The sequence below is a fragment of the Hemitrygon akajei genome, chromosome 14, assembly GCF_048418815.1.
Source record: "Hemitrygon akajei chromosome 14, sHemAka1.3, whole genome shotgun sequence".
Lineage (NCBI taxonomy): Eukaryota > Metazoa > Chordata > Chondrichthyes > Myliobatiformes > Dasyatidae > Hemitrygon > Hemitrygon akajei.
Genome location: NC_133137.1, coordinates 69,702,061 through 69,729,803, shown reverse-complemented (window position 1 = coordinate 69,729,803; position 27,743 = coordinate 69,702,061). Strand labels below are relative to the sequence as shown.

The 27,743-nt window shown below is 37.9% G+C and overlaps 1 protein-coding gene across 1 annotated transcript in view; it reads left to right on the top strand.

Moving 5' to 3' along the window:
* Positions 1–27,743, top strand: part of cog5 (component of oligomeric golgi complex 5) — a 126,463-nt gene that overhangs the window by 86,813 nt on the left and 11,907 nt on the right. Inside the window, exons 12-19 of the mRNA XM_073066321.1 lie at positions 1,261–1,465; positions 2,838–2,999; positions 7,353–7,452; positions 8,885–8,995; positions 10,683–10,745; positions 12,060–12,163; positions 14,405–14,636; positions 16,790–16,866. Of these exons, the coding sequence (XP_072922422.1) occupies positions 1,261–1,465; positions 2,838–2,999; positions 7,353–7,452; positions 8,885–8,995; positions 10,683–10,745; positions 12,060–12,163; positions 14,405–14,636; positions 16,790–16,866 (1,054 nt within the window). The remainder of the gene's footprint in view (positions 1–1,260; positions 1,466–2,837; positions 3,000–7,352; positions 7,453–8,884; positions 8,996–10,682; positions 10,746–12,059; positions 12,164–14,404; positions 14,637–16,789; positions 16,867–27,743) is intronic.

The following is a 27,743-nucleotide window of genomic DNA, read 5'->3' as shown; positions in this document are numbered from 1 at the left end:
GTGTTTGGGACAAAATATTAAGAAGCAATTAAATACTGTATGAAAAGAATAATAGTTCCTATCTAGCTTTCTATTTGCTGATTCATCTTGGTTACCTTTTTCAACTTTTGAGGTTTCTAACAATATGCATTGGGCTCATCATGGATTTCTGTATAAAGCAACAAAGAAAATTGAACTAAAAAGTAATTGATCAAAACTGAATTACATAAGAATTAATCTCTGAACCTTAATTTGGATAGAAATTTTCTAATTCCTGATGCACTCAAAGTTTTCTAGAATTATCCTGCTTCAAGGAATCAAACTTCAAAGTGCTCTTCAGTAGTGCCAATTTAAATTGGCCTCTGGAAAAGAATAGTCTCTGTTCTTTCATCATTTGTATTTTCTGTATGTTAGATTGTGTGCGTAAGTGTAGATTTTTAAAGTGGTGAGTTTATAGCTTTACATATTGAAATACTTGTGGAAGCTTTTCTCTTAGTTTTCTGCTACTGTTGTTAACCCTCAAATTTATTCAAATTAAATCATTCTAGTTCATTTCATAAAATGAAGTGAGGATACCTGATTAAAAAAACATTCAGTAAAATTAAAATCGATATTTCAGTTTATGGAATGGTATAATGAGAGACTTTAATGAAAGTCGTTCTGCATCCCCGTAGTTTCCTCATGGTCTGTGCTGCCAGCTGGCTTCAGCATACCTTGATCTCCTCATCCAAATCATTGATAAAGATTCTGAACAGCTGAGACCCCATTTGCCATCAATTCATTTGCCATCTAATTCTAACAAGAGCTGATTGCCTGCCAAGAATATGCAAATTTTGTAATCACTTTGTACTTTATTTCCTATTTTTACTCTATTTGCCAATACTACTTTATTCACTATACAAAGTCATACAACATTGTAAATGCTACCCAATTAAAGCATCCACCTTTGAAGATACCAAGGTTTGTACATATTTACGTAAAGCAAAAAAAAAAATTCCTGATGTTTGTTAGATAATATAATTTGGAAATGCAATTAAAAATATAGCAAATAATATGAAAATGTGGAAAAAGTTAATTGGCTACCCCAGAGAATTGGTTATTAGGTCAGAAAGAAATTTTGAAATCCAAGCTTTAGAATCTAGGAGATAAATTATTTTATTCTCAAGAACAGTCTGTAGATAAATGCTGGCAATACAGCGGTGAGATAATCTATACCTCTCTAAAGTGGAAAATAGCTGGTGGTATTGATTAGCTTTATGGATGTAAAGCTATCTTTTTCAGCATCTACATTTCTGAAGCAAGCATTTGAAGGAGAATACCCAAAGTTGTTGCGGTTATATAATGACTTGTGGAAACGTTTGCAGCAGTACAGCCACAGTATACAAAGTAGTGTAACTACAGGAGGATTTTCTGACTTGCCTCCTGAATTGCCACTGGAGGATGAAGATGCACAAGATATATTTATGTTGAAGAAACAGGATTATGAGTAAGTTGTGTTTTAGTTTATTATCTCTGTGACATTAATGATGTTGGTTCAATTCTAGTCACTTGTGCACTTTTATGTTTACCTCTGCACCATGGTGGCCATTTGTATCTCTTCCTGTTTAATAATCTAGAATCCAGGAGTGTTTTGTCTGCCAAGATATGGTGAATAGAGTAACTTTGTGCTTAAGGGTTGCAGCTTAAGGCTGATTTAAACTTCTGCGTAGGCTATGCCATTGTGACCATTTATACTTGTGCGTCTGCATCGCTCTGCAATTCATCACCAAAAACACTAGTTGGCGGTGGGGTTTCTATGCCACTGTGTTGAGTGAGTTTCTTTGTGTACTTCAAACGATGGCAACTGAAACTGAGCGCATCGTGTTGGAGTTGGAGCTAATAAATGTTGAACAAGAGTTACTCTTATTGAAATTACTGCAACGCAGAAAAGAGAAGACATCGGAGGAGGTGGTGTGTACCACCATTGAATGGATTGAGGCAGAAGGAGGGTGAATTTTCTGTGCTTGTACGACCACTGAGAGACATGGACGAGGAAATGCATTTCAGATATTTTTGGATTAAGTTTTTTAACTCATGTTTGTTCTCATCTTGTAATGTATTACAAAAAACTAATTTTCATGGCATTTATACCCTGTGTGCCTATAACAACAATACACAAATTTGAACTTGACTGAAAAATGTATCTTGAGGAGGAATGCTACACTGCATTCATTGTTCATTTTGATTTATTGCTAGACAATTATTGCATTTTCAAGCATGTAATGTTTAAATTGTTGAGCTCACCTTGAGATACAGGCAAACTTTGTGATGTTGGCTTAGTTATGGCAACAAAAAAATGCAATACATTGGGGACGAAATTTTTATCTGCTGAATTTTCCATGTTTTAGCCAATATTCCTCGATTTACACAGAAATAACAGCTGAACTTCCACGGATCTCCTGTATTTAGCTCTATTTTAAGCAGGTTTTCTTGGCTTCTGAAAGAGGGAGAGTTTAAACACCTCTAGTTTCATGTTTATAATAATTTCTACTTCATTGATTTTTTAAAATCTGATTTTAATTATTTAAATCAATTTTAATAGTCTTTAAATGTCAGTTATTTAAATATTAACAGCTTGAGAGGCACCTTCAAACATTACAAGGTGGAGGCCTCAGTGGTATGCTGATCCTACTTACCATTAGACTGGGCTCCCAGGCATAAATGGTAAGATCAGACCTCAATATTCAGTGCAGGTGAATCTGGTCACGTGAGGACTTTAGTGAGCAGGCTGTATTCAAGAAGTTCTGATCAAATATTTTCAATTAATATAATTGCTGTGGAAGTTATTATACTAATGATAATTCTAACCATTTCCTCAGCCCTGAAAAGTCCTTGAAAGATTCTCTACAATTCTATGAATCTGCCTACCTCTCAAAGTCATTATCACGTCTGTTTGATCCAATCAACCTTGTCTTTCCTCCTGGGGGACGTAATCCTCCTTCAGATGATGAACTTGATGGCATCATTAAAACAATTACAAGGTAGGGCATTTTGTAAAATAAAGTATGCATGAACTAATTAACTTTTTTATTACTTATCATTATAAATTACAGAATTCCATTTGCATTCCTTCAGCAGTTTGTTTTGACTGATTACTAAGAAAACGTGAAAAGATTAAATGCCATGTTATCCATTACACTGGCATATATAAGTTGGCCTGCACATCAAAGTTTGATAGTTTTTTTTCCCTTCACTCTATTTAATATTATGGGTACATACAAATCACTTGCTTGAAGTCAATTTCTTTTGGAATTATATAATTAAAAATAAATCAGAGCTCACTGGCCAAGTGCCCAGTAAGAATGGCATATAATGAGTTTAATTCTCATTGTTTTTATAGTTCAGTGAAATTGAATTTACAATTATCTGAGACTTTATTTAATCACAAATATATTCCTGTTTTCTATAACACTGAATCGGAGCTTAAATGTGAAACTGTGATTTAAAAAAAAATTCTTAACAAGGTGTAGATTTGAAGTAGAAGCAATGCTGACTTTCAAAAGTTTTATTTGTTTCTTTAAAAAGATAGTTTTAACTGTTATAGTTATCAAAAGGTTGTCATCTGAATATTACTTGACCACGTTGAATGCTAATGGATTTGCTGTATTTCATGTGCATTTTCTGTTTTTGTTTCAGGATATGAATGTTAATACCTATATAACTACAAAAGAGCTGCTCATTTAATCTTGTATTTATTTTGCTATACATGATGCTTACATGCTTAAATTACATTTTGATGGGTTTTAATAGCGTCTTAATCAGAATATCAATTAAGAGTTTTTCTTTGAGCATTGAAAACTTGTGAGCTTCATTGAAAACCGTTGTGAATCAGAATCAAAATTTTAAAGGTGGTGCAAATTTCCCTGGAGGCAATGATCTCATATACCTTAGCTTTCAAATATTTCAGTTATCTTTCTCGCTTTTGCCCTTTACACCGTTGGCATTTCATGTAGCAAAGAAGGACCAAGATCTCTGGCAGTGTTCAGGGCTTTCTTCATTGTGTCAATACCTTCCATAGAGAGGTTATAACTTCTGTTAATTATTAAATGGAACTACAAATGTGTCCACAAGATGCTGTTTAGTTATACCTGGTGTTAAGCTAAATAGTTGATTTCTAAATTTTAATTGCTGCCGAGGAGTTGTCATCTTAACAGGTATAAAGTACAAGCTGGAGGAACATTTTGTAGCTTGAGCTGAATTCAGTACATTCTATGTATTGGGGCATATTGAAGCATTATTTAAAAAACTTCATCCTTTCTTATATACTGAACTATACTTCACATATTAATAAATCAGCCCAATCATTTTTGCTTATTTTCAGTTCCTTAACTTGAGGTTTGAATGCATAATATTTTTTGCTGCAGAACTCCTGCCACTTTAAGGCTTGCACTATTTCCATAGACCGATTCCTTCTTATAAAATATCAAAGATAAAATGTCATCTGCAGATTTTACCAACAGGTGGGATTTTTCCACATCTCTGCTGTAGAGTATTTTGCACCCCATTTTTCTGCCCCATCTTTAACTGCATGCCTGAATTTCTATTTAAACTTTGAGCAAGTACATCATTTGCTCCCTGTCAAAGTCCATTAAAGCTGTAGAAAATTAGAATATGATCATGAAGAAAAGCTGAGAATTTTAATTGGTGTGAAAAGTTTTATTCATCATCATATTGCAACTGATTTTAAGTCAGCACAAATTGGTAAGGATTTTTTAGGTCTCTATCTCAGAAGGACATTTGATTAGAAGTAATTAATTCCTCTGTATTCAAGAGGAATTCACAGTTGATTTATTCTAAGATCAGAATGTGACACTCAGGTTGGACCATGATGAAGCACAAATTTAAGTAGGAGTCTCACATGCAATAAAAAAAAAATTGGACTTTTGCTTGGTTCCTTGGGTTTTCTTTGGAATCAGTAATGGATTTAGCTACAGAATAGAGTGAAGATGCGGAACATTTTGGGAGTAAAGACACTTACACTCCGTGTCCTTGTGCCAAAGATAAGATGCAGAAAACTTGAGAGCTAGCTAATATTGTTCCATTAATTAAAGAAAAAGCAGGGATAGGCCAGGTTATCACAGTCTAGCAAACCTTAACATCAGTGGTAGGAAATTCCCAAGCTATATGATTTAAGTACATTTGGGAAAAGCAGAGCCTAATTAGAGATAGACAGCAATGCACACAAAATGTTGGAGGAACTCAACTGACCGGCCACATCTATGGAAAAAGAGTAAACAGTCAGTGTTTTGGGCCAAGACCCTTCATCTGGACTGGAGAAAAAAAATGAGCGGTCAGAGTAAGAAGGTGGGGAGAGGGGAGGAAGAAATACAAGGTAGTAGGTGATAGATGAAAGCAGGGGAGAGTGAGGGCTGAAATGAAGAAGGGAGTGGTGAATGGAGAAGGGGGGCATTACTGGAAGCCTTTCCTTCCCCATTCCTCATTACCATTTCCTTCACTCACCTTATCAAACTTCCAGTAATGCCCCCTCCTCCTTCACCATTCCCCATTCCCATTTCTCACTCTCACCTTATCTCCTTATCTGTTGATCACCTCCCTCTGGTGCTCCTCCCCCTTCCCTTTTCCACAGCCTTCTGTCCTCTCCTATCAGATTCCCCCTTCTCCTGCCCTTTATGTCTTTCATCAGTCGACTTCCCAGCTCTTTACTTCACCCCTCCCCCGGTTTCACCTATCACCTATTGTATTTCTTCCTCCCCTCCCCCCTTCTTACTCTGACTTCTCATCTTTTTTCTCCGATCCTGATGAAGAGTCTTGGACCGAAACATCAACTGTTTACATTTTTACATAGATGCTGCCTGGCCTGCTGAGTTACTCCAGCATTTTGTGTGTGTCACTTGGATTTTCAGCATCTGCAGATTTGTTTGTGATTAGAGATAGGCAGCATGATTTTGTACAGAGAAGTCTTGCATCACAAATTTCATTATGTTTTTTTTTGGGAAGATGACTAAGATGATTGAAAGCAGGATGGTATCGCATCTGCCTTAAATCTTCTCTACTGGCCAATGATGTGGGACCTTGTCAAAACCCATCACATCATAGGTTGGTCCAGAAGATGTAAGGAACATGAGATCCAAAGTACACCTGCTAATTGCATCTAAAATTGTCTTGGTGATAGGAGGAAGAAGGTAGTAGTGGAAAGATGCTTTTCTGATTGGATGTCTGTGACTAGTGGTGTATCGAAGGGATTTGTGCTTGGACCTTTGGCGATTATATATTAATGTCTTGAATGTCAATGTAGGAGATCTGATTAGTAAGTTTGTAGAGGAAAGAAAATTGGTGGTAAGGTTATGCAAGATCTTTTAGCAGAATATAGACCATAAGACATAGGAACAGAATTAAGTCATTTGGCCTATCTCACCTGCTCTGCCATTCAATCATGGCTGATCCTTTTTTTCCCCCCTTCTTCAGCCCCACTTTAATTTAATCCCACCAGGTATGAGGTGATGTATTTTGGGAAGTCAAATAGGAATAGGACATTTCCAATAAATGGTAAGGCACTAAGGAATATCGGCAAACAGAGGGATATTGGGGTTCAAATCCGTAGTAGAACACAGGTATGTAGAGCAGTGAAGACGGCATATGGCATGCTTTGCTTGATTAATTTGTGCATAGAATATGAAACTTATAATGTTGTGTTGCAACTTTATAAAACACTGGTTAAGCCGCAATCAGAATATTCTGTGCAGTTCTGGTTTCCAGTTGATTGGAAGGATGTGTTTGCAATGAAATGTGTGCATAGGCAGTTCAGCGGGATATTGCCTGGATTGGAGTGCTAGTTTAATGGCAGATTGGATTGACATATCAAAACCAAAGGACACAAGTTTAAGATGAGAGGAAGAAATCTTAAAGGGGATCTGAAGAAAATATTTTCTACACCAAGTGGTTAATATCTGGATGACTTCCAGAGGAGGTGCTGGAGTTGGATACCATCATGATGTTATAGAGCCATTTAGCCAGGCACTTGGATAAGCCACGAGTAGAAAGATACATTTCTAAAGCAGGCAAATGGGATTTGTGTAGCTGAGCTGAAAGGTTGATGTGGATGTGGTGGACTGAATAACATGTTTCTGTACTTTACAGGCCATGACAAATTTGCAGGCAAATTTTGCGCATGGATGAGCTAAAGATAAATCATTTCAAGGTGCCTTTTGGAATATGTTTCGTATACGTGTTTCTTCAGGTTGTGATAATAAAAGTATTTTTAGAAAGTGAGCCTTCATTAAAACACATTTAAAAATGTAAAATGATGCTTTTAATTTAAAATTAACTTTAAATTTATTACTGTTTTTGACATATATTAATCCCTCTGTTTTCAGTGAATTTAATGTGGCTTCTGTTGATCCAAATCTGAGCCTGGCTGTTGCAAAGAATGTTGCTAAAACCATTCATTTATTTGGAGTGAAATCGGAACAGCTAGTAAGTATGGTATAGATCTATTTCCAGGGTTGTTCCTGTATTACAAAATTATCAAAGGCTGTAAAGCGCTTAATGGACTGAAAAAATGATAGACTACAATATTGTTTCTAAAGCATCATGTTATTTGGTTTTAATTCACCAAATTCCTAGTCATCTTCAACATTTCCATTGCTGTAAGCAGTGCTCACTTTCAAAAATCTGGTCATTGGGATTGAATAACAGGGCAGTGATGCATGTCATTTGTGCCTCATATTGAACCAGGTGTTCCTTTTGTTCATTTGTGACATTGAGCCTTTGCTAGCAAAGTTGAGATGTGGTATATGTTTATAATTCCCTCCTGAACCAAGATCACTACAGAGGTCAGGTAATAGTCACCCTTATTTGTACATCAGTAATCTCAAAGAAACAAGGTTAAGATATTACCTTCTTTATGGACTCTTTTTATGACAATCTGAAGATTAATCATCATCTTTACCTACAGCAGTTTTTTATTCTTTTTAAATACTGCTTTGGTTGGATTTAAGCTTGTGATTTTTGATCAGTAGTCTGGACATTTGGTTAAATACTAGCTTGACCATTATGCCACTCTGTTTTTTGATCCAGCATCCAGTTTATCCTAGGGACAAACAGCCTAATGTTGGGGGGTGGGGGGCAGGGGGGGAAAGGTTACATATATAGATGTGCTATATCATGATTTTCTGATCAATTTTTAATTTATTATTTTTGTTTTTTTATATTTTCTGGACAGAATAAAGGAGGCTAAACATTGACATCGTGTCCAGTAGTCTTCACAGGATTGTTGACCTTAGTTTGTCTATGAAGGGGAGAAAACACAAAATTGTTACTTTTTTCTACTTGTATTTCTTGATGTTTGTGCGGATGACATAGCTTCACATTATGGATAATCTAGGAAAGCAAAACCACCTCCTGTAACTATGGCCACTGGGTATCTCGAGTAGGACTGCAAAATGGAATACAAAATACAGTGGCATACTGGTCACATTACTGTATTTATATTTTATTTTATTTAGAGGTGCAGCACAGAACAGGCCCTTCTAACCAACGAGCCACACAGCCCATTAACCCACCTATTTATTCCTTGATTAATCACAGGACAATTTACAATGACTAATTCACCTACTAAGCTGGTACATCTTTGGACTGTGGAAGGAAACCAGAGCACCTGGAGGAAACCCACATGGTTCATGGGGAAACCGCACAAACCCCTTACAGACGCCGTTGGAACTCCTGAGCTATAATAGTGTCGTGCTAACTACGATGCTACAGTGGTTTATATGTGGTAACCAGATATGTGGACTATTGACCAGGAATCACAAGTTTGAATCCTACCAAAGTAGCGTTAAGGAGATAAAGAGGAAGAGTTGTCTGCATAAATGTATTTGAAATTGTGTTCAATTTAATTTCTTAACAGCTGTCTACTCAGGGAGATGCAAGTCAAGTGATTGGGCCTCTAACAGAAGGACAGAGAAGGAATGTAGCAGTGGTGAATTCATTATACAAATTGCATCAGTCAGTGCTGAAGGTAAGTGTTACTATATATTGTTGAGTGTGAAATCTTTCTATTTACTTATTTTTTAATAGTGAAGAAGAAATATCTCTGGCATGTTCTTCAGCAGATGGAAAAGAGTTTTGGTAAAATAACATTTACCAGCGTGTATATTCCTTAATTTTCACCACTTTTCATAAACTTTCAGATAAATTAATGAATAGTTTGAAATAGTTTTTTTTAACATTTGCACAAAAGCCAAACAAACCTCTCTCCTAACACCGTCACTTCACCCAAGTCTGATTTTGCTACTGTTTAAAAAGTCTTGCGTATTTCTTCCCACTGTCCTGCTCCTAACATGGATTCCTGCCTCAAGCTTCAAAATTCAAGGAGGATTCCAGCACTGTTGTGAAGCATTGCATGGTGGGAAAATGGAAAATCCATTTTAAAAGGGTCATTAAAGGAGCTTATTAAGTTTTACTCTTTAAGCCAAAACATTTTCAGGACATGGGGATTAAAAGGTGACCACACCTGACGTACTGTGAGGAGTTTAAGGCCCTACATGTTGAACTGAATGGAACATAGACTTTGGGCTGATTTAATAAAATAGATTATGTATGCCATGGATTTGAGGGCAGTTGAGAAGTATTTTTATGCAAATAAGGGTGAGAATCTGAAGCTGACTCTCTAAGAGTGGTGAAAAAATGTATTTGGAAATACGCTTAAAATTCCTTAAGGTACAAAGGTAAAAACTGGGACCTAGAATAGGGCTTAATGTTAAGCACTTGAGCTCTGTCATAGCAAGTGATTACCAGGACTAAGAAAACTTTTAAAGAACGTTCTCAAAACCTACTTGAAAAGATATTAGATCTTCATTGACGCATGGGCATTGCTGGTCCAAGAACACACAACGGGTAAAGAGGTATGTAGAAAGCTACTGAGCACTTGCATTTTTCTGGACCGGCAGTGAAGACCATATGGTTGGGAGAGTGCTAAGATTTATTCAGTCCATTCACCACCATTAACCTCTATCTATGGTTCCTATACACAACTTCTCAGTTAAGTTTGATTTCACAGAACTGTAGTGGAAGCAACTGATCCAAAAGACTGGCTAAAAAGAAGTGGGAAAAAGCATAGGTTCCCTTTACTTGAACTTTTCAATGTCTGTGAACTGGTTCAAGGAGCTTCATGAATATTCCTGTGTTACTTTGAGGCAAAAGCTATTCTTGTTTTCTAGACCTAGCTGAGTGGAGAATAACAGGCAAAACTCTGCCATTTTAACTTGCTTAATGATTAACTTTGTGAAAGGGTTATCAAAGATATATTATTTCCATTAGTCTTCCACTGCAACACATGACATTATCAAACAGTGAGAACACAATTAAGTTTTAAGAATTTTGCTTATAGTTATTCTATGACAGTCACATAATCTAATGTCTCTTGATGGCATAAATATTTAACTACAAGTGATCAGTCATTCAAAATGTTACATTTTCATCTGTGATGCATGTGAAGTACTTTGGGCGCTGCAGGCATTACATTTGGGAAAATTTAACTATAAGATGTAGAGTAAAATTGTAAAGATGACTGAAATTTCAAACACCAAGTTATGAACAATGCAGAGAAACTAACTTTCATTGGAGAAAAGGAAGTTGAGAGATGATTTTAGATTTCCACAAGATGTTCTACATACCATGAGTATATCTGTTGTTTGCTTTTTCAGATGCTGTCTACCCTGAGCTCTTTCCCTTCAGCTGTTGAACAAACAGTTAGAACAGCACTGGAGGTAAATTGGTTCTGTTGTTAGTATTCTACCTTCTCTATTCATAGAAATGGCCATTTTTAAAAAATTTCCTGCTCGTCAGGACCTTTGAATGAAAACGAAGTCTTTGTTATTGCCATGATGCAGTATTAAATTTCCATTCACATGGATTATCAGTGGTTTGTACTGTCTTTTTCAATATAACCACTGAGGTCAATTCAAAGACTCTCCAGAGAAACTCTGCATAAATATTAGCACTTTTAATGTTATAAAATGTCCCTGGCCATTTAACAGTATCGCTTTGGACAAATCTAGTATGTAATGAAACAAGTTAATGAGCATAGTCAAGTTCATCTCAATGGAGGAGATCTACACTGCAGGTGAGGGTTATAACTTTTGAGAGGATGACTATGATGTTTGTTTAGATGGGAAATGCAGACCTCAAGGTTACTGTTTCAATCCTGAGAAACCATCTGAAGCAGAGCTGGATGGTTTGCAACCATGGTGTTGTTTTTGACACTGAATCTCATTTTCATTCCTTCACTTGTTCCAATACTGCAAAGGCATAACCACTTGGCTGTATTGCAGTCCCGGTACATCTGCTGCTGAAACCCGCATTTTAACGTATTACCTTTCATTTCAACAACTCTGTTGCTTTCCTGACCAGACTCATCTACCACAGTTTGTTAACCCATATTCATTCAAACCTCTACTGCCCAATTTTAACTTGCTGCGATCTTTTCCCTCAGTTGCAGCTGGTTTTGCCAACTTAGACTGGCTCCTACTCTGACAATATCTCAATTTTAAAATCTTCACCATCATTTTTAAGACTGCTGTAGTCTCATCAACCTCACCCTCTGCACTAAACTGCCATCTTCCCATGACACCTTCAACTGAAGCATCATTTTGCCTCTGTCTTTCTTTGCTTCACCTTGAATCCGACCTCTTGCAATCTCCTGAGTGGCTCCACCAGTGGTAGCTAAGGCATCAACTGCCTTGACCCTAAACTGTAGAATTTTCTTCACAAAATTCTCCAAATTGTAATCTCCTCTCAGATTTACTTTAAAACCCTCCTCAACTGCATCTAACTGGGCCTTCAAAGTAAAAAAGCCGTGTAAGATTAGTTAAACGTTGTTTTCACTTAACAAATTACTGCTGACCTTCCTTTCTTTGTCTATAATTAACACATGCAAATTAATTTTGTGCTGTACAATAAGCAGTGTTATACTGCTGGAAATGTATCACTCAGTGTTCTAAATTAACAATTTAAACAAAACATATGTTTTAAATGTTACCTGTTATGATACTGACTAGATTTAAATTTCAACTTTTTCTTAGACAATTCAAACTCTCATGGGATGTGCAATACAGCCACTGCTAAATTCTGTGGAAGATTCAGTTGAAGCCATTATCATCACAATGCACCAAGAAGATTTTGCAGGGTATTTATTACAGATTATAAAATTTCACAATCAATTTAATATTTGATTCCTCTCGATTCAAGATATGATTTTTTCCTCCTTTGTAGAAAATCCCACCTTTTAATTCCTTAGGAGTTTGCGAAGATTCGGTATGTCAAAGTTTGACAAAGTTTTATAGATGTGTGGTGGAGAGTATATTGACTGGCTGGATCACAGTTTGGTATGGAAACACAAATGCTCTTGAATGGGAAATCCTACAAAAACTAGTGAATACGGCCCAGTCCATCATGGGTAAAGCCCTCCCCGTCATTGAGCACATCTACACGAAATGTTGTCACAGGAAAGCAGCATCCGTCATTGGGGGGCCCCACCATCCAGGACATGCTCTCTTCTTGCTGTTGCCAATAGGAAGAAGTTACAGGAACCTCAGGACTTACTACCAGGTTCAGAAACAGTTATTACCCCTCAACCATCAAGCTCTTGAACCAAAGGATACAACTTCACTCATCCCATCATTGAAATGTTCCCTCAACCAAAGGACTTACTTTCAGGGACTCATCATCTCATGTTCTCGATATTTATTGCTTATGTATCTATTATTATTGTTCCTTTTTGTATATGCACAGCTTGTCTTTTGCATGCTGGTTGAATGCCTAAGTTGGTGCAGTCTCTCACTGATTCTGTTATGATTATTCTATTATGGATTTATTGAGTATGCCCACAAGAAAATGAATCTCAGGGTTACATATGGTGACAGATATGTACTCTGATATTAAATTTACTTTGAACTTCATCGCAATGGTTTTACACAATTTTATACCCAGTTGTAGGTTTTAAACCTACATATCACAACTGCTCACCTAACAAGTACAGATGCATAATTCATTATTCAGCTTTTGACAATATCATAGTTAAGATGTTCCTGCTTCGTGGCTATAAACATGTAGTTCCAGATAGATTCAATTAATGGTGGAGCCCCATGTGTTCCCTTGGGACAACTGTTTTGTACACGATCGCAAGGTGCTGCAGAGAATTGTTGATACAGTACATCGGGAAAACCAGCCTCTTCTCCGTGGACTCTGTCTATACTTCTCACTGCTTCAGTAAAGCAGCCAGGATAATCAAAAACCACACCCACCCTTGACATTCTCTCTTCTCCCCTCTTCCACCAGGCAGAAGATACAAAATTGAGGCTTAAGGACAGCTTTCACCCCACTGTTATGAGACTATTAAATAGTTCCCTAGTATGAGATATGGACTTTTGACCTCACAATGTACTCCGCAATTTTTTCAGCCTTATTCTTTGCTTGCACTGCAATTTCTGTGTGGCTGTTACACTTTATTCTGAAATGTTATTGTTCTGCCTTGTTCTACCTCAATCCATTGGGTAATGATTGTAACTGAATGAACAGTAGGCAAGACAAGCTTTTCACTGTATCTCAGTATGTGACAATAATAACCAATTCCAATTGTCTTTTGCCAACTGAAGCCCAGCAATACTAACACCAAACTGACTCAGTTCATCAACAATCTTTTTTGGTTGGTCTAGTTATTTTCTATCGAAATATGTTTACAATTTCCATCCCTACAGTGCCCTAATTCTTCTTTCTTACATCAACAGTGAACTCCTTGAAACTTGCTTAAACGTAGAAAAAATTGTTTGGCTTCCCTTCTCCATGATGTAAAATGATAAGAGACATTGGAAGGATCTGAAAATAAATTAGAATCATATATCCCTTGACAGATTCTGGCATTCTAAAGTATTTCACTGCCAGTGATGTACTTGTGATGCTTGGCTCAGCCCTTATGAAAATGAGAGATGGAGCTGGAAAGAACACAGCATGGGGGCTTGGCAATAATGTTGTTGAAGGGTCAAATGATGTAGCTGAGGAAACTTTGATTGGAGCTAAAAAAAAACAGCCTTCCTAAGAAGATCTCAAACATGGGAGATACAGAATAACAATCAGTGGCCCTACTACCAACTCAAAAAGACATTGTGCATTAACAGTAGTGTGTCAGTGGGGGAATGGGTTGTGGAACATTAGATGAGAACTCAATGATACTAATTAGTAAACTTGTGTGACATAAAATATGTGAATTGAGTGAGGTTTGTATGAAATGGGGATCTTTATAGCAAAATGCATTTGAACTTTACAAAGTACTATTAAAATACTTTGATTCTATTTAATAGATGTGAGGTTGTCTATTTTAGTTCCGGGAAAATAATGGAAATGAAGATATGTCTTGCATTAATTTGTACAGGTCCCTGTCTGGGAAGCCAGAGGTGCCATGCTCTCTTTACATGAAAGAATTGCAAGGTTTCATATCACGAGTCATGAGTGACTACTTTAAAAATTTTGAATGTGTGGATTTCGTATATGACAGTACAGAAAATATTGCACAGAGGAGTATTCAACTATTTATTCGTAATGCAAGTCTACTGAGACCTCTTGGTGAGGGAGGTAAAATGAGACTGGCTGCCGACTTTGCACAGGTAAGAACTAACAACCATTGTTGCTTTTGTTTCTTCCATCTTGATTTATATTTTGAAATCTGAAAATTAAAGAAGTGTTTCAATGTAAGAAATGCAAAGTTAAAGAAGTAGTAGTTCAGACAAGTAGCATCTCCAGTGTTTCTTCAACAATGTCTCCATTCTCTTTCTGAAATGTTATTCACTATCTCCCATTCTGATAGCCTTTGTATTTGCCAGATGGAACTCTACCAAAATGGCCACAAAGTGATCCATTGCCTGTTTGATTTCTACACGGCTCAGATCTTCCTGAAAAATCTCATATATTTTTCTTTTATACTTTCCTTTGCAACTATAACAGGTCTAATGTCTGTTCTTTCTTTCAATTTCATGTTATTGTCTAGACCACCAAACAAAACTTATTTGTGATTTTCATATGATCCTTTCATTATGAAGAGTAAATATAGATTGTGCTATCACTTAGCTGAAATCATATGTCTGCAAAAATGGCCATGACTTTGTTTTGCAACTTCAGATTGCCCTTTCATATTTAAATCTATTACACACTATAATCATACTTTGAGAACAGCACTGAATCTTTCTGCAGAATACTATTTAACCCTCTAGTTTAGCAACTTCAGACTTTAGTTCCATCCTCCATACTTTGAGATATTTTTCTGTCTTTTTATATTTTTTCTGGGTTATTTTCTTTAGCAGTCAAAATATTTTTAGTTACATGCTTTGCCAAAAAAAGAACTGCTTGTACTTTTCTAGGACATTTTGCATCTCTAAGTTCCAAAACACTTGTGGTTGTTAGAAACATGGTAGCCAAACTCGATGCACAGAGCTCCCACCAATGTGATGTGGAAATCCTGATTTATTTTAGCATATAGATGGAAGAATGAAGGGTATTGAGGATAGGTTTTCTTGCTCATGTTGTTCACCTAAGAACAGAAGGGATCTTAATTTAACTGCTATGACAGAAAAGGAAATTGTAAGCCACAAAATTGTTCTGTGCTCTTAGTAACTATTTATAATTTAACATAATTTTCTGCACTCTTACAGAAATTTTACCTTTTTAAAATGAGCTTGTGTGTGTCTCTTTACTTTTCATTCATTTTCAGCCTCTACTTTCATAACTTGTTTTGTAGCTTTAATTTTTTTTTGAGTCAGTGGTACCCTACATTAAGGGAAATAATGCAATTGTGAAATAGTTGTGCTGTTTGGAAACAGAAAATAATTCATAATTCAGTGCATTTCTGCATTTTAATTTATGTTTATCTTTTCATCTCTTCCTCATTTTTGCTTCTTGTGGGTTATTATCTTATTCTAATGATGTACTAGTCAATCTCACTTATCCATTTTCATTTCTTTGATTTATTTGACATATTTTAAACTAACGTTTAACTTACTTCATGGACTTGGTCATGACATTCACGAATTTAAAACAAAAATCTAGGTCTGAAAGATTTCCATCAGCGTAATGCTATGGATTAAGCATAGCATTTTCAGCATGTAATCTATGCTGGCAGTTGAAAAGGAATGTTACTTTATTGGATACCACGACTTTCCACTTGTGATGGTAAACTAAGGGTTTATTAAAGAATGGGGCATTTATTAGCCAATTAAGTTTGCTATTTTATATGAGATCTTGCTGTGCATACAGGCTTTTGCTTTCCCAAATGTGGGAATCACCATATTTCAAGTTAATCATGTACACTTCGAAGCATTTGAGAAGCATGACAAAGTTTAATATGAATACTTTGCAGGACAGCTTGCATTCAGAATGTAAATCTAGGATATTACAAGGGAAATTGCTGAAAAATTTAGAGATAGACTCTTAAAAATGAAATAAGATTTAGAATTTTGTTCAATGTAATCATTTTTATCAATAATTTTTATATCTGACCAGTAATGCTTATCTTTAAAAAAAAGTGTATTGTGAAGTTTTGGTTAAAGAAATTTTCAGATGTCTCTAGAATTTTCCAGTTGTCAGAGTACATAAAATTTTAGTTTTTAAATTTAAAGTTTAATTTGATACTTTCTGTAAATGTTACATTTTTTTTATGTCATTTAGTCTTTTAAAAGACCAGTTTGATAATGTATGTTATCTGTTCAATAAAAGTAAGCAGTTACACTGTCATTAGAAGTTACACTGTTATCTTACAATACTACAGATGGAATTAGCTGTGGCACCACTTTGCAGAAGAGTATCTGATCTAGGAAAATCATACCGATTATTAAGGTCATTCAGGTTAGTTACTTTCACATAAAGAATTTTGGGTGAGACTTAAATCATTGATAAAGTGCATCAATTATGATAATTTTTCTTGATCTGTGATACTCCCAATTTTTCACTTGTATTTTATAACCTGAGTAATTTTTTTGATAGTCTTTGCAAAAAACAGTATATGTAGTTTTTATTTTGCAAAGGGATTTAAATTCTAAAACTACTTTTTGTGCTGATGGAGAGATCAGAAATTAGCCAGAATTGTGCAAAGAATATTAACCATAAAACAGCATATGTGCTATATGTTTTTTAAGAATTCAGAGAGTGGGATGGATTTTCAGTGAGGTCCAATTATTTCTTGAGAAACTATAGAATATATGACTTTAAAACGGTTTCAGTTTCTCTGGTTAACAGTAAAATAAACTGCATGTATAATCAATGAATGTTCTGGGATAAGACATATGGACTAGATTATGAATTAAATCAAGATTTTTTTTTCAATAAGACATGAATCAATATCCTGAGCACTTGACAAAGCTAGTGGCAGTACATCCAGAGAGCAAGCAATGGCGGATTGTAAGGAATTAAGATTATTGAATTATAAACAAAAGTGATTCCTGACAGAATATTTGTTGTTAAGTTTTTTTTCCCCCTTTCTTCAGTTTGACAGAAGGTTGATGAAGTTTTTGAAAGTGTAGAGGGTTGTTGTAGGTTGCAACGGGACATTGACAGGATGCAGAGCTAGGCTGAGAAGTGACATAAGGAGTTAATTCCATTAACGTGTGAGGTGATTTATTTTGGAAGGTCGAATTTGAAGACGCAATACAGGGTTAATGGCAGGATCCTTCACAGTGTGGAGGAACAGGGTGATCCATGTCCATAGATCCCTCAAAGTTGTTGCAAGCTGATGAGGTTGTTAAGAAGACGTATGGCGTATTGGCCTTCTTTACTTGAGGGATTGAGTTCAAGAGCCACGAGGTAATGTTGCATCTCTATAAAACCCTAATTAGACCACACTCAGAAGACTGGGTTTAATTCTAGTTGCCTCATTATAGAAAGGATGTGGATGCTTTAGAGAAGGTGCAGAGCAGGTTTACCAGGATGCTGCCTGGACTAGAGGGCATGTCTTATGAAGAGCTAGGGATTTTCTGTTTGGAGCAAAGGAGAATGTGAGGTGTATAAGATGATGAGGCATAGATAGTGAGGATAGCCAGAGACTTTTCTCCCCCAGGGCAGAAATAGCTAATACAAGGGGGTCATAATTTTAAGATGAGTGGAGGAAAATATAGGAGAAATATCAGAGTTAAGTTATTTACACAGGGAGTAGTGGGTGCATGGAATGCCCTGCCAAGGGTGATGGTAAGAGGCAGATACAGTTAAGAAACTCATAGCTAGCCACATGGATGATAGAAAAATGGAGGAAATGATTATGTAGGAGTTTCAAAGTTCTTTTTTTTAATTGATTTTTTTAATGCATTTTCTACAACACTACAAATTTTTAAAAAAAACCCAAACCAAAATAGAAAATTAATACAGTGCAAAATAAACATACAATAATAATATAACAAAAAAAAATTGAGAGAGCACCCAAATTGAGGTCATGTAAAGTTAGTATCCTCCCCAAGCCCCACAACAAAAAAAAACTCCAGACCAACCACAATAAAATGTAGAGAATATAAATCAGGACATTCAAACCCCCAAAACTGTAAATACACTTGAAAACTGAAGATAATAATGCCTACTACCAAAAAAAAGAAGAGCTGAAAGTAAGGGATTGAAAAAAAAACTTAATTAAGAGGAAAGTTATGAAAGTACTCAATAAAAGGTCCCCAGACCTTATGAAACTTTATATCCGAATTAAGAATTGAATAATGGATTTTTTCAAGGTCTAAACAGGACATAATATCGTTAAGCCATTGAGCATGCGTGGGCGGGGCAACATCTCTCCATCTAAGGAGGATTAGACGTCTAGCCAGGAGAGAAGCAAAAGATAATATTCGACATTTAGTCGAACTCAAGCGTATATCTGTCTCACCCATATGGGACATATGGGCTCTATGAACAATCTTAAACTGTAAAAGGCAATGGCGAGCACAAAGAGAGATTGAATTAACCGATTTGAGAATCGAGTCCCAAATCTCATCAGATAAAGAAATATTTAAATCATGCTCCCAAGCCATTCTAATTTTATTCACAGGGGCACGCTGTAAGGATGCTAATTTATCATGAATAAATGATATTAAACCTTTACCCAGTGGAATAATAGAAAGAAAGAAATCCATAACATTTTTCTCGGGCATTTCAGGGAAGTTAGGAATTAAAGGATTGATAAAGTGTCTAATTTGGAGATATCTAAAAAAAAAGGGGCATTAGGCAGATTGAACTTAGCAGAGAGCTGTTGAAAGGATGCGAAGTGATTATCGATAAAAAGATCTTCAAAATGTCTAATGCCCTTCCTATACCAATCATAGAATGTTGAGTCATACATAATAGGTAAAAAAAGATGATTATGTAAGATAGGGCTAGAAAGGGAAAAACCGTAAAAACCATAAAATTTCCTAAACTGGGCCCATATTCGCAAAGTGTGTCTGACAAGAGGATTAACAATTAGTCTAGACAAACTACTAGGGAGTGCAGAGCCAAGAAGTGCAGAAATAGATAAATCTTTAGTGGAATTCAACTCCATTGCCACCCAATTAGGGCACTCGGATTGGCTATGAAAAAAAGACCAAAAGGTAGTGCAACGTATGTTAGCTGCCCAGTAATATAAACAAAAGTTAGGTAAGGCCATGCCATCCTCTTTTTTAGATTTTTGAAGATAAACTTTATTAATTCTAAAACGCTTATTCTTCCACAGATATGACAAAATAATAGAGCCTAAGGAATCAAAAAAGGTTTTAGGAATAAAAATTGGGATAGATTGAAATAAATATAAAAATTTAGGGAGAACATACATTTTAACAATATTAATACGACCCACCAAGGACATAGTTAGAGGTGACCATGGTGACAGACTCTTGTTTTGTAGTATATAAAAGACTGGCAAAATTTTCACGAAAAAGATCTTTAAACTTCCTTGTAACTGTAATCCCAAGGTAAGTAAATTGATTATGAACTACTTTAAAGGGGAGGTCACGAACTGCTAATACTTGTGCTTCTTTATTAATTGGGAAAAGTTCACTCTTATGTAAATTAAGTTTATAGCCAGAAAACTGGCTAAATTGATCAAGAAGTGAAAACATTGGAGATAAGGATGTGGACGGATTTGAAAGAAAAAGTAATAGATCATCAGCATGAAGAGAAACTTTATGCTCAACACCCCCCCTCCAAATCCCAGTCAGTTCAGGACAGCTTCGGAATGCTATCGCCAAAGGTTCTATAGCCAAATCAAAGAGAAAGGGACTTAAAGGGCATCCTTGACAGGTGCCACGTTTGAGGTTAAATAGCTGGGATTGCTGAAAATTAGTCAAGACAGAGGCGGTAGGACACAGATACAGCAATTTGATCCAAGAGATAAAACTTTGACCAAAGTCAAATTTTTCTAAAACTGCAAAGGAGTAGTTCCACTCTATATGATCAATTGCTTTCTCTGCATCGAGAGAAATAACACATTCAGGAATCCCAGTTGAAGGTGAATATAAAATGTTAAATAAACGCCGAATGTTAAAAAAAGGAAGACGGTTTTTAATAAAACCAGTTTGATCATCAGAAATAATAGAGGGAATAACAGTTTCTAATCTATGAGCCAAAGCTTTGGCCAAGATTTTAACATCAATATTAAGCAAAGAAATCGGCCTGTACGAGGAGCACTCTGTTGGGTCTTTACCCTTTTTTAATAAAAGAATAATACATGCCTCATTAAAAGAGGGTGGCAATTTACCATAATTAAACGAGTCAGATAGTACTGAGAGTAACTGAGGAGAAAGGAGTGAAGAAAATGATTTATAAAATTCTACAGGGAACCCATCAGGTTCAGGAGATTTTCCTGAAGACAATGCAGAAATTGCAAAAGATATTTCTTCTGATGATAAAGGCTCATTAAGTTTTGCTTTAACATCAGATGAAAGCGAAGGAATATTCAGATTATTTAAGAAAAGATCAACAGAAATATTCTCATTCAGAGATTCAGAGGAATAAAGCCGAGAGTAAAAATTTTTAAATACGTCATTGATTTCTAAGTGATCCGATGTAAAATCTCCATTCTCCTTCCGGATCTTTGTAATAAGAACATAAGAACATAAGAGATAGGAGCAGGAGTAGGCCAATCGGCCCCTCAAGCCTGCTCCGCCATTCAACAATATCATGGCTGATCCAATCTTAACTCTAGTTTTCACCGAATCCCACAAGGCAACAGTGCCAACCAACAGGGCACCATGCCGCCCATTTTATTTTATTATTCATCCCGCCCAAACCCATGTGATCACCCGGGGAAGAAAAACCAAGTTGCCAATTGAGGAGAAAAAATCTGGAAAATTCCTCTCCGACCCATCTAGGCTATCGAAAACTGGTCCAGGAGATCACATGGCTGATCTAAACCTAGCCTCATGTCCACTTACCTGCTCGCTCACCGTATCCCCTAATGCCATTTTTATCCAGGAAAATGTCTATCTCCGTTTTGAATTTATTGAGTGTAGTAGCTTCCACAGCTCTCTGGGGCAGTAAATTCCACAGCCCCACTACCCTCTGAGTGAAGAAATTTCTCCGCATCTCTGTCCTGGAACGGCATCCCCTTATTTTAAGATTATGCCCCCTAGTCCTAGTTTCACCCATCATTGGGAACATTCTCCCCGCATCCACCCGATCAAGCCCCTTCACAATCTTATATGTTTCAATAAGATCGCCTCTCATTCTTCGGAACTCCAATGAGTAGAGTCCCAATCTACTCAACCTCTCATCATACATCAACTCACCCATCCCCGGAATTAGCCTAGTGAACCTTATCTGCACTGCCTCTAGAGCCAGTATGTCCTTTCTTAAATATGGACACCAGAACTGCACGCAGTACTCCAGGTGTGGTCTCACCAATACTCAGTACAACTGCAGTAAGACCTCCCTGTTCTTATACTCCATCCCCCTAGCAATAAAAGCCAGCATTCCATTGGCTTTCTTGACCACCTGCTGCACTTGCATACTAACTTTTTGTGTTTCCTGCACCAGGACCCCCAGATCCCTTTGCACAGAAGCACTTTCCAGTTTCTCTCCATTTAGATAATAACTTGCTCTGTTATTTTTCCTGCCAAAGTGCAAGACCTCACACTTGTCAGTATTATATTTCATCTGCCAAATGTCTGCCCTATCACTCAGCCTATCTATGTCCCCCTGCAGGGTTTCAATGTCCTCCGCACTCATTACACTCCCTCCCATCTTTGTGTCATCAGCAAACTTCGATACGTTGCACTTAGTCCCTTTCTCCAAATCATTAATATAGATTGTAAAGAGTTGGGGTCCCAACACCGACCCCTGCGGAACACCACTAGTCACCAACTGCCAGTCTGAGAATAAACCATTTATCCCAACTCTCTGTTTTCTGTTAGAAAGCCAATCCTCCACCCATGCCAGAATATTATCCCCAATCCCATGATTTTTTACTTCAAGTAATAATCTTTGGTGTGGCACCTTGTCAAATGCCTTTTGGAAGTCCAAATACACCACATCCACTGGTTCCCCTTTATCTACCCTATATGTTATGTCCTCAAAGAACTCCAACAAATTTGTCAAACATGACTTCCCTTTTGTAAAGCCATGCTGACTTTGTCCTATTAAGCTATGTTTATCCAAATGCCCTGTTACTGTTTCCTTAATTATCGATTCCAACATTTTGCAAACCACAGATGTTAGGCTAACTGGCCTATAATTCCCAGCCTTCTGTCTATTGCCCTTTTTAAATAAAGGAGTTACATTAGCATTTTTCCAATCTGCCGGGACCATTGCCGAGTCCAGCGAGTTTTGAAAAATTATCACTAATGCATCCACAATCCCGACCGCCACTTCCCTTAAGACCCTAGGATGCAAGCCATCCTGTCCAGGGGATTTATCCACCTTCAGTCCCATTAATTTATCAAGTACCATTTCCTTGGTGATTTGAATCGTAGTTAGCTTCTCGTCCCCTAGAGCCCCCTGTTTATCCAGTGTTGGGATATTTTGAGTGTCCTCTAATGTAAAAACTGATACAAAATTTTTGTTCAGCGTTTCCACCATCTCCATGTCCCCTACCATTAATTTCCCGGTCTCATCTTCTCATCTTCTAGGGGACCAACATTTACTTTAGCCACCCTTTTTCTTTTTATATAACTATAAAAACTCTTACTATCTGCTGTTATGTTTTTTGCCAATTTACTTTCATAATCTATCTTCCTCTTCTTAATCAATCTTTTTGTTATTTGTTGCTGATCTTTAAAAGCTTCTCGATCTTCAATCTTCCCACTAGATTTAGCTACCTTATATAACTTTCTTTTTAGTCGTATACTTTACTTTATTTCTTTACTTAGCCACTGATAACTATTTTTTCTTTTACACCCTTTTTACTTCAGTGGAATATATTTTTCTTGATAGTTGTAAAATAACTCCTTAAATATACACCACTGATCAAGTACCAATCTACCCTATAATCTTTTTTCCCAATCCATCTTGAGCAATTCTGCTCATACCATCATAGTCTCCTTTATTTAAGCTCAGTATGCTTGTTTGAGATCCAACCCTCTCATCCTCTAATTGAATATGGAATTCGACCATGTTATGGTCACTCATTCCAAGGGGATCCTTTACTAGTACATTTTTTATTAGTCCTGTCTCATTACACAGGACCAGATCTAAGACTGCTTGCCCCCATGTCGGCTCAGTAACGTATTGTTCAAGGAACCCATCCCGAATACACTCAATAAACTCTTCTTCAAGGCTGCCGTGTCCGACTTGATTATTCCAGTCAATATGAAAGTTAAAATCCCCCATAATTATAGCTGTTCCCTTATTACAAGCCCCAACTATTTCCTGATTTATGCTCCGACCAACTGAGTTACAGCTGTTTGGAGGCCTATAGACTACTCCCACCACTGCTTTTTTCCCTTTACTATTTCTTATTTCTACCCAAATTGTTTCATTATCCTGATCCTTTGAGCCAATATCATTTCGCTTTATTGCAGTGATTTCTTGCTTTATTAACATAGCCACCCCACCTCCTTTTCCTTCTTGCCTGTCTCTCCTAATTGTCGAATACCCTTGTATGTTTAATTCCCAGTCCTGGTCACCCTGCAGCCATGTTTCCGTAATTGCCACAATATCATAACCATACGTAATTATTTGTACCGTCAACTCATCAATACTACGTGGATTCAAATAAAGGACTTTCAAATATGTTTGACATATTTCCTACCTTTTCCTTTTGTACAACTTTACGCTTATCTCCGTACATTCTTTCCCCTCCTGACACACTCTGTCTTTTTATTCCTCCACTTTTACCTACATCCATTACCTTCTCCATTGTCTTTTTAATTATTTGCTCTCTAGAATCCTCCCCCCCACTAGTTAGTTTAAAGACATCTCTGCAGCCCTAGTTATATGATTCGCCAGGACACTATCCCCAGCCCGGTTCAGGTGAAGCCCGTCCCTCCGGAACAGTTCTCTCCTGTCCCAGTACTGGTACCAGTATCCCAAGAAGCAAAACCCACTTCTCCCACACCAGTCTTTGAGCCACGCGTTTAACTCCCTAATTTTATTTAACCTAGCCAAATTTGCTCGTGGCTCAGGTAATAATCCAGAGATTATTACCCTTGAGGTTCTGTTTTTTAATTTGACCCCTAGCTGCTCATATTCCTGTAACAGAACCTTCTTCCTTGTCCTATCTATGTCATTAGTACCAACGTGTACTAAGACAACTGGATCCTCCCCCTCCCACTGCAAGTTTCTCTCCAGCCCAGAAGAGATGTCCTTAACCCTGGCACCAGGCAGGCAACATAGCCTTCGGGACTCTCGCTCTCGGTTGCAGAGAACCCTATCTATCCCCCTGACGATACTGTCCTCTATCACTACAACATTTCTATTGACTCCGCCCTCTGGAATGGCCCCCCACTCCACGGTGCTATGGGCAGGTTGCTCATTCTCCCCACAGTCCCCGCTCCTGCCCTCACAGGGAGTTAAAGCCTCAAATCTGTTGGACAAGAGTAAGGCCTGCATCTCCTCCAGCCCTACCTCCTGGATTCCCCTACTTGCCTCACTCATAGCCACACCATCCTGTGCTTGACTGCAATCTACATTAGTTAATCTATTAGATAGATAGATAGATAGATAGATACTTTATTCATCCCCATGGGGAAATTCAACTTTTTTTCCAATGTCCCATACACTTGTTGTAGCAAAACTAATTACATACAATACTTAACTCAGTAAAAAAAATATGATATGCATCTAAATCACTATCTCAAAAAGCATTAATAATAGCTTTTAAAAAGTTCTTAAGTCCTGGCGGTAGAATTGTAAAGCCTAATGGCATTGGGGAGTATTGACCTCTTCATCCTGTCTGAGGAGCATTGCATCGATAGTAACCTGTCGCTGAAACTGCTTCTCTGTCTCTGGATGGTGCTATGTAGAGGATGTTCAGAGTTATCCATAATTGACCGTAGCCTACTCAGCGCCCTTCGCTCAGCTACCGATGTTAAACTCTCCAGTACTTTGCCCACGACAGAGCCCGCCAGAGCTTATTAAGACGTGAGGCGTCCCTCTTCTTAATGCTTCCTCCCCAACACGCCACCACAAAGAAGAGGGCGCTCTCCACAACTGACCTATAGAACATCTTCAGCATCTCACTACAGACATTGAATGACGCCAACCTTCTAAGGAAGTACAGTTGACTCTGTGCCTTCCTGCACAAGGCATTTGTGTTGGCAGTCCAGTCTAGCTTCTCGTCTAACTGTACTCCCAGATACTTGTAGGTCTTAACCTGCTCCACACATTCTCCATTAATGATCACTGGCTCCATATGAGGCCTAGATCTCCTAAAGTCCACCACCATCTCCTTGGTCTTGGTGATATTGAGACGCAGGTAGTTTGAGTTGCACCATATCACAAAGTCCTGTATCAGTTTCCTATACTCCTCCTCCTGTCCATTCCTGACACACCCCACTGTGGCCGTGTCATCAGCGAACTTCTGCACGTGGCAGGACTCCGAGTTATATTGGAAGTCTGATGTGTACAGGGTGAACAGGACCGGAGAGAGTACGGTTCCCTGCGGCGCTCCTGTGCTGCTGACCACCGTGTCAGACCTATAGTCTCCCAACCGCACATACTGAGGTCTATCTGTCAAGTAGTCCACTATCCAATCCACCATGTGAGAGTCTACTCCCATCTCCGTTAGTTTGTGCCTTAAGATCTTGGGCTGGATGGTGTTAAAGGCACTAGAGAAGTCCAGGAATGTAATCCTCACAGCACAACTGACCCCCTCTAGGTGAGAAAGTGATTTGTGCAGCAAATACGTGATAGCTTCCTCCACTCCCACCTTCTCCTTATACGCAAACTGAAGAGGATCCTGGGCGTGCCTGGTTTGTGGCCTCAGATTCTGTATTATCAGCCGCTCCATGGTCTTCATAACGTGCGACGTCAAGGCAACAGGTCTGAAGTCATTCAACTCCTTTGGTTGTGGTTTCTTCGGTACCGGGACAATACAGGATGTTTTCCACTGTCTGGGTACTCTTCTCTGCTCCAGGCTCATGTTGAAGATGCGCTGTAGTGGTTCTCCCAGCTCAGTCGCACAGGCCCTCAGTAATCGTGGGGAAACTCCATCCGGTCCAGCCATTAGGTGTGGCTATCTCCTGGTACACAGAGTCCAGGTAACTCTCCCCCTCCCTGATGTGTCGCAGTGTCTGAAGCTCGGACTGCAGCTCATCAATATGAAGCTGGAGTTCCTCGAGCAACAAACACTTGCTGCAAATGTAGTCGCCGTGTCCCTCAATGGGGTCTACCGGTTCCCACATCTCGCAGCAGTAACACATCACCTGCTCCATGCTATATAGTTAATTTAATGTACTAGTATTGGTTATGCAAGAACCCTTTGCCCCAATACAGCTAACTATCACACTATTTAACAATACTTTTAAAGTTATAAGTGTAAAAGGAAGCAGGACTACTTACCAATACTTACCAAGCAACTAGCTGTGAGAGCTCTGCAGCTCCGGTATTCCTCGCCTCGCCCGGTTCCACCGAAGCCCGTTGAGCCAAAGCCCTTAGGCCTCCACTCTACTCCCAGCTCACTCCACTGCCCGCTGTATCGGGCTGTGTTCCTTTTAAATCTCCCGCACTTCACTGCCCGACGTCACCCGCCTGCGCAGCTAAATATGTTGTTTAGCTTTAGAATGCCTCAACTGATTAACTAGAAATTTACAAGATTTGTCACCATGAATATAAAAGCGACTCTTACTTTCAAGAAGTTGGCGTTCAACAGGTTGAGTAGACAGAAGATCAAATTTAGTTTGAAGTTCTACATGCTTCTTGTATAATTCAGGATTATTAGTTTGAGCATACAATTGCAGTGATAGGATTGGGCCGAGCCAGCATGGATTTACCAAGGGTAAATCATGCTTGACTAATCTGTTGGAGTTTTTCGAGGATGTAACCAGGAAGTTAGACAGGGGAGATCCAGTGGATGTAGTGTACCTCGATTTTCAGAAGGCATTTGATAAGGTCCCACATAGGAGATTGGTGGGTAAAATCAAAGCTCAGGGCATCGGGGGGAAGACATTGACATGGATAGAAAACTGGTTGGCAGATAGAAAGCAAAGGGTAGCGGTGAATGGGTGTTTCTCGGAATGGCAGGTGGTGACTAGTGGGGTGCCACAGGGCTCGGTATTGGGACCACAGCTGTTTACAATTTACGTCAACGATTTGGATGAAGGCATTGAAAGTAACATCAGCAA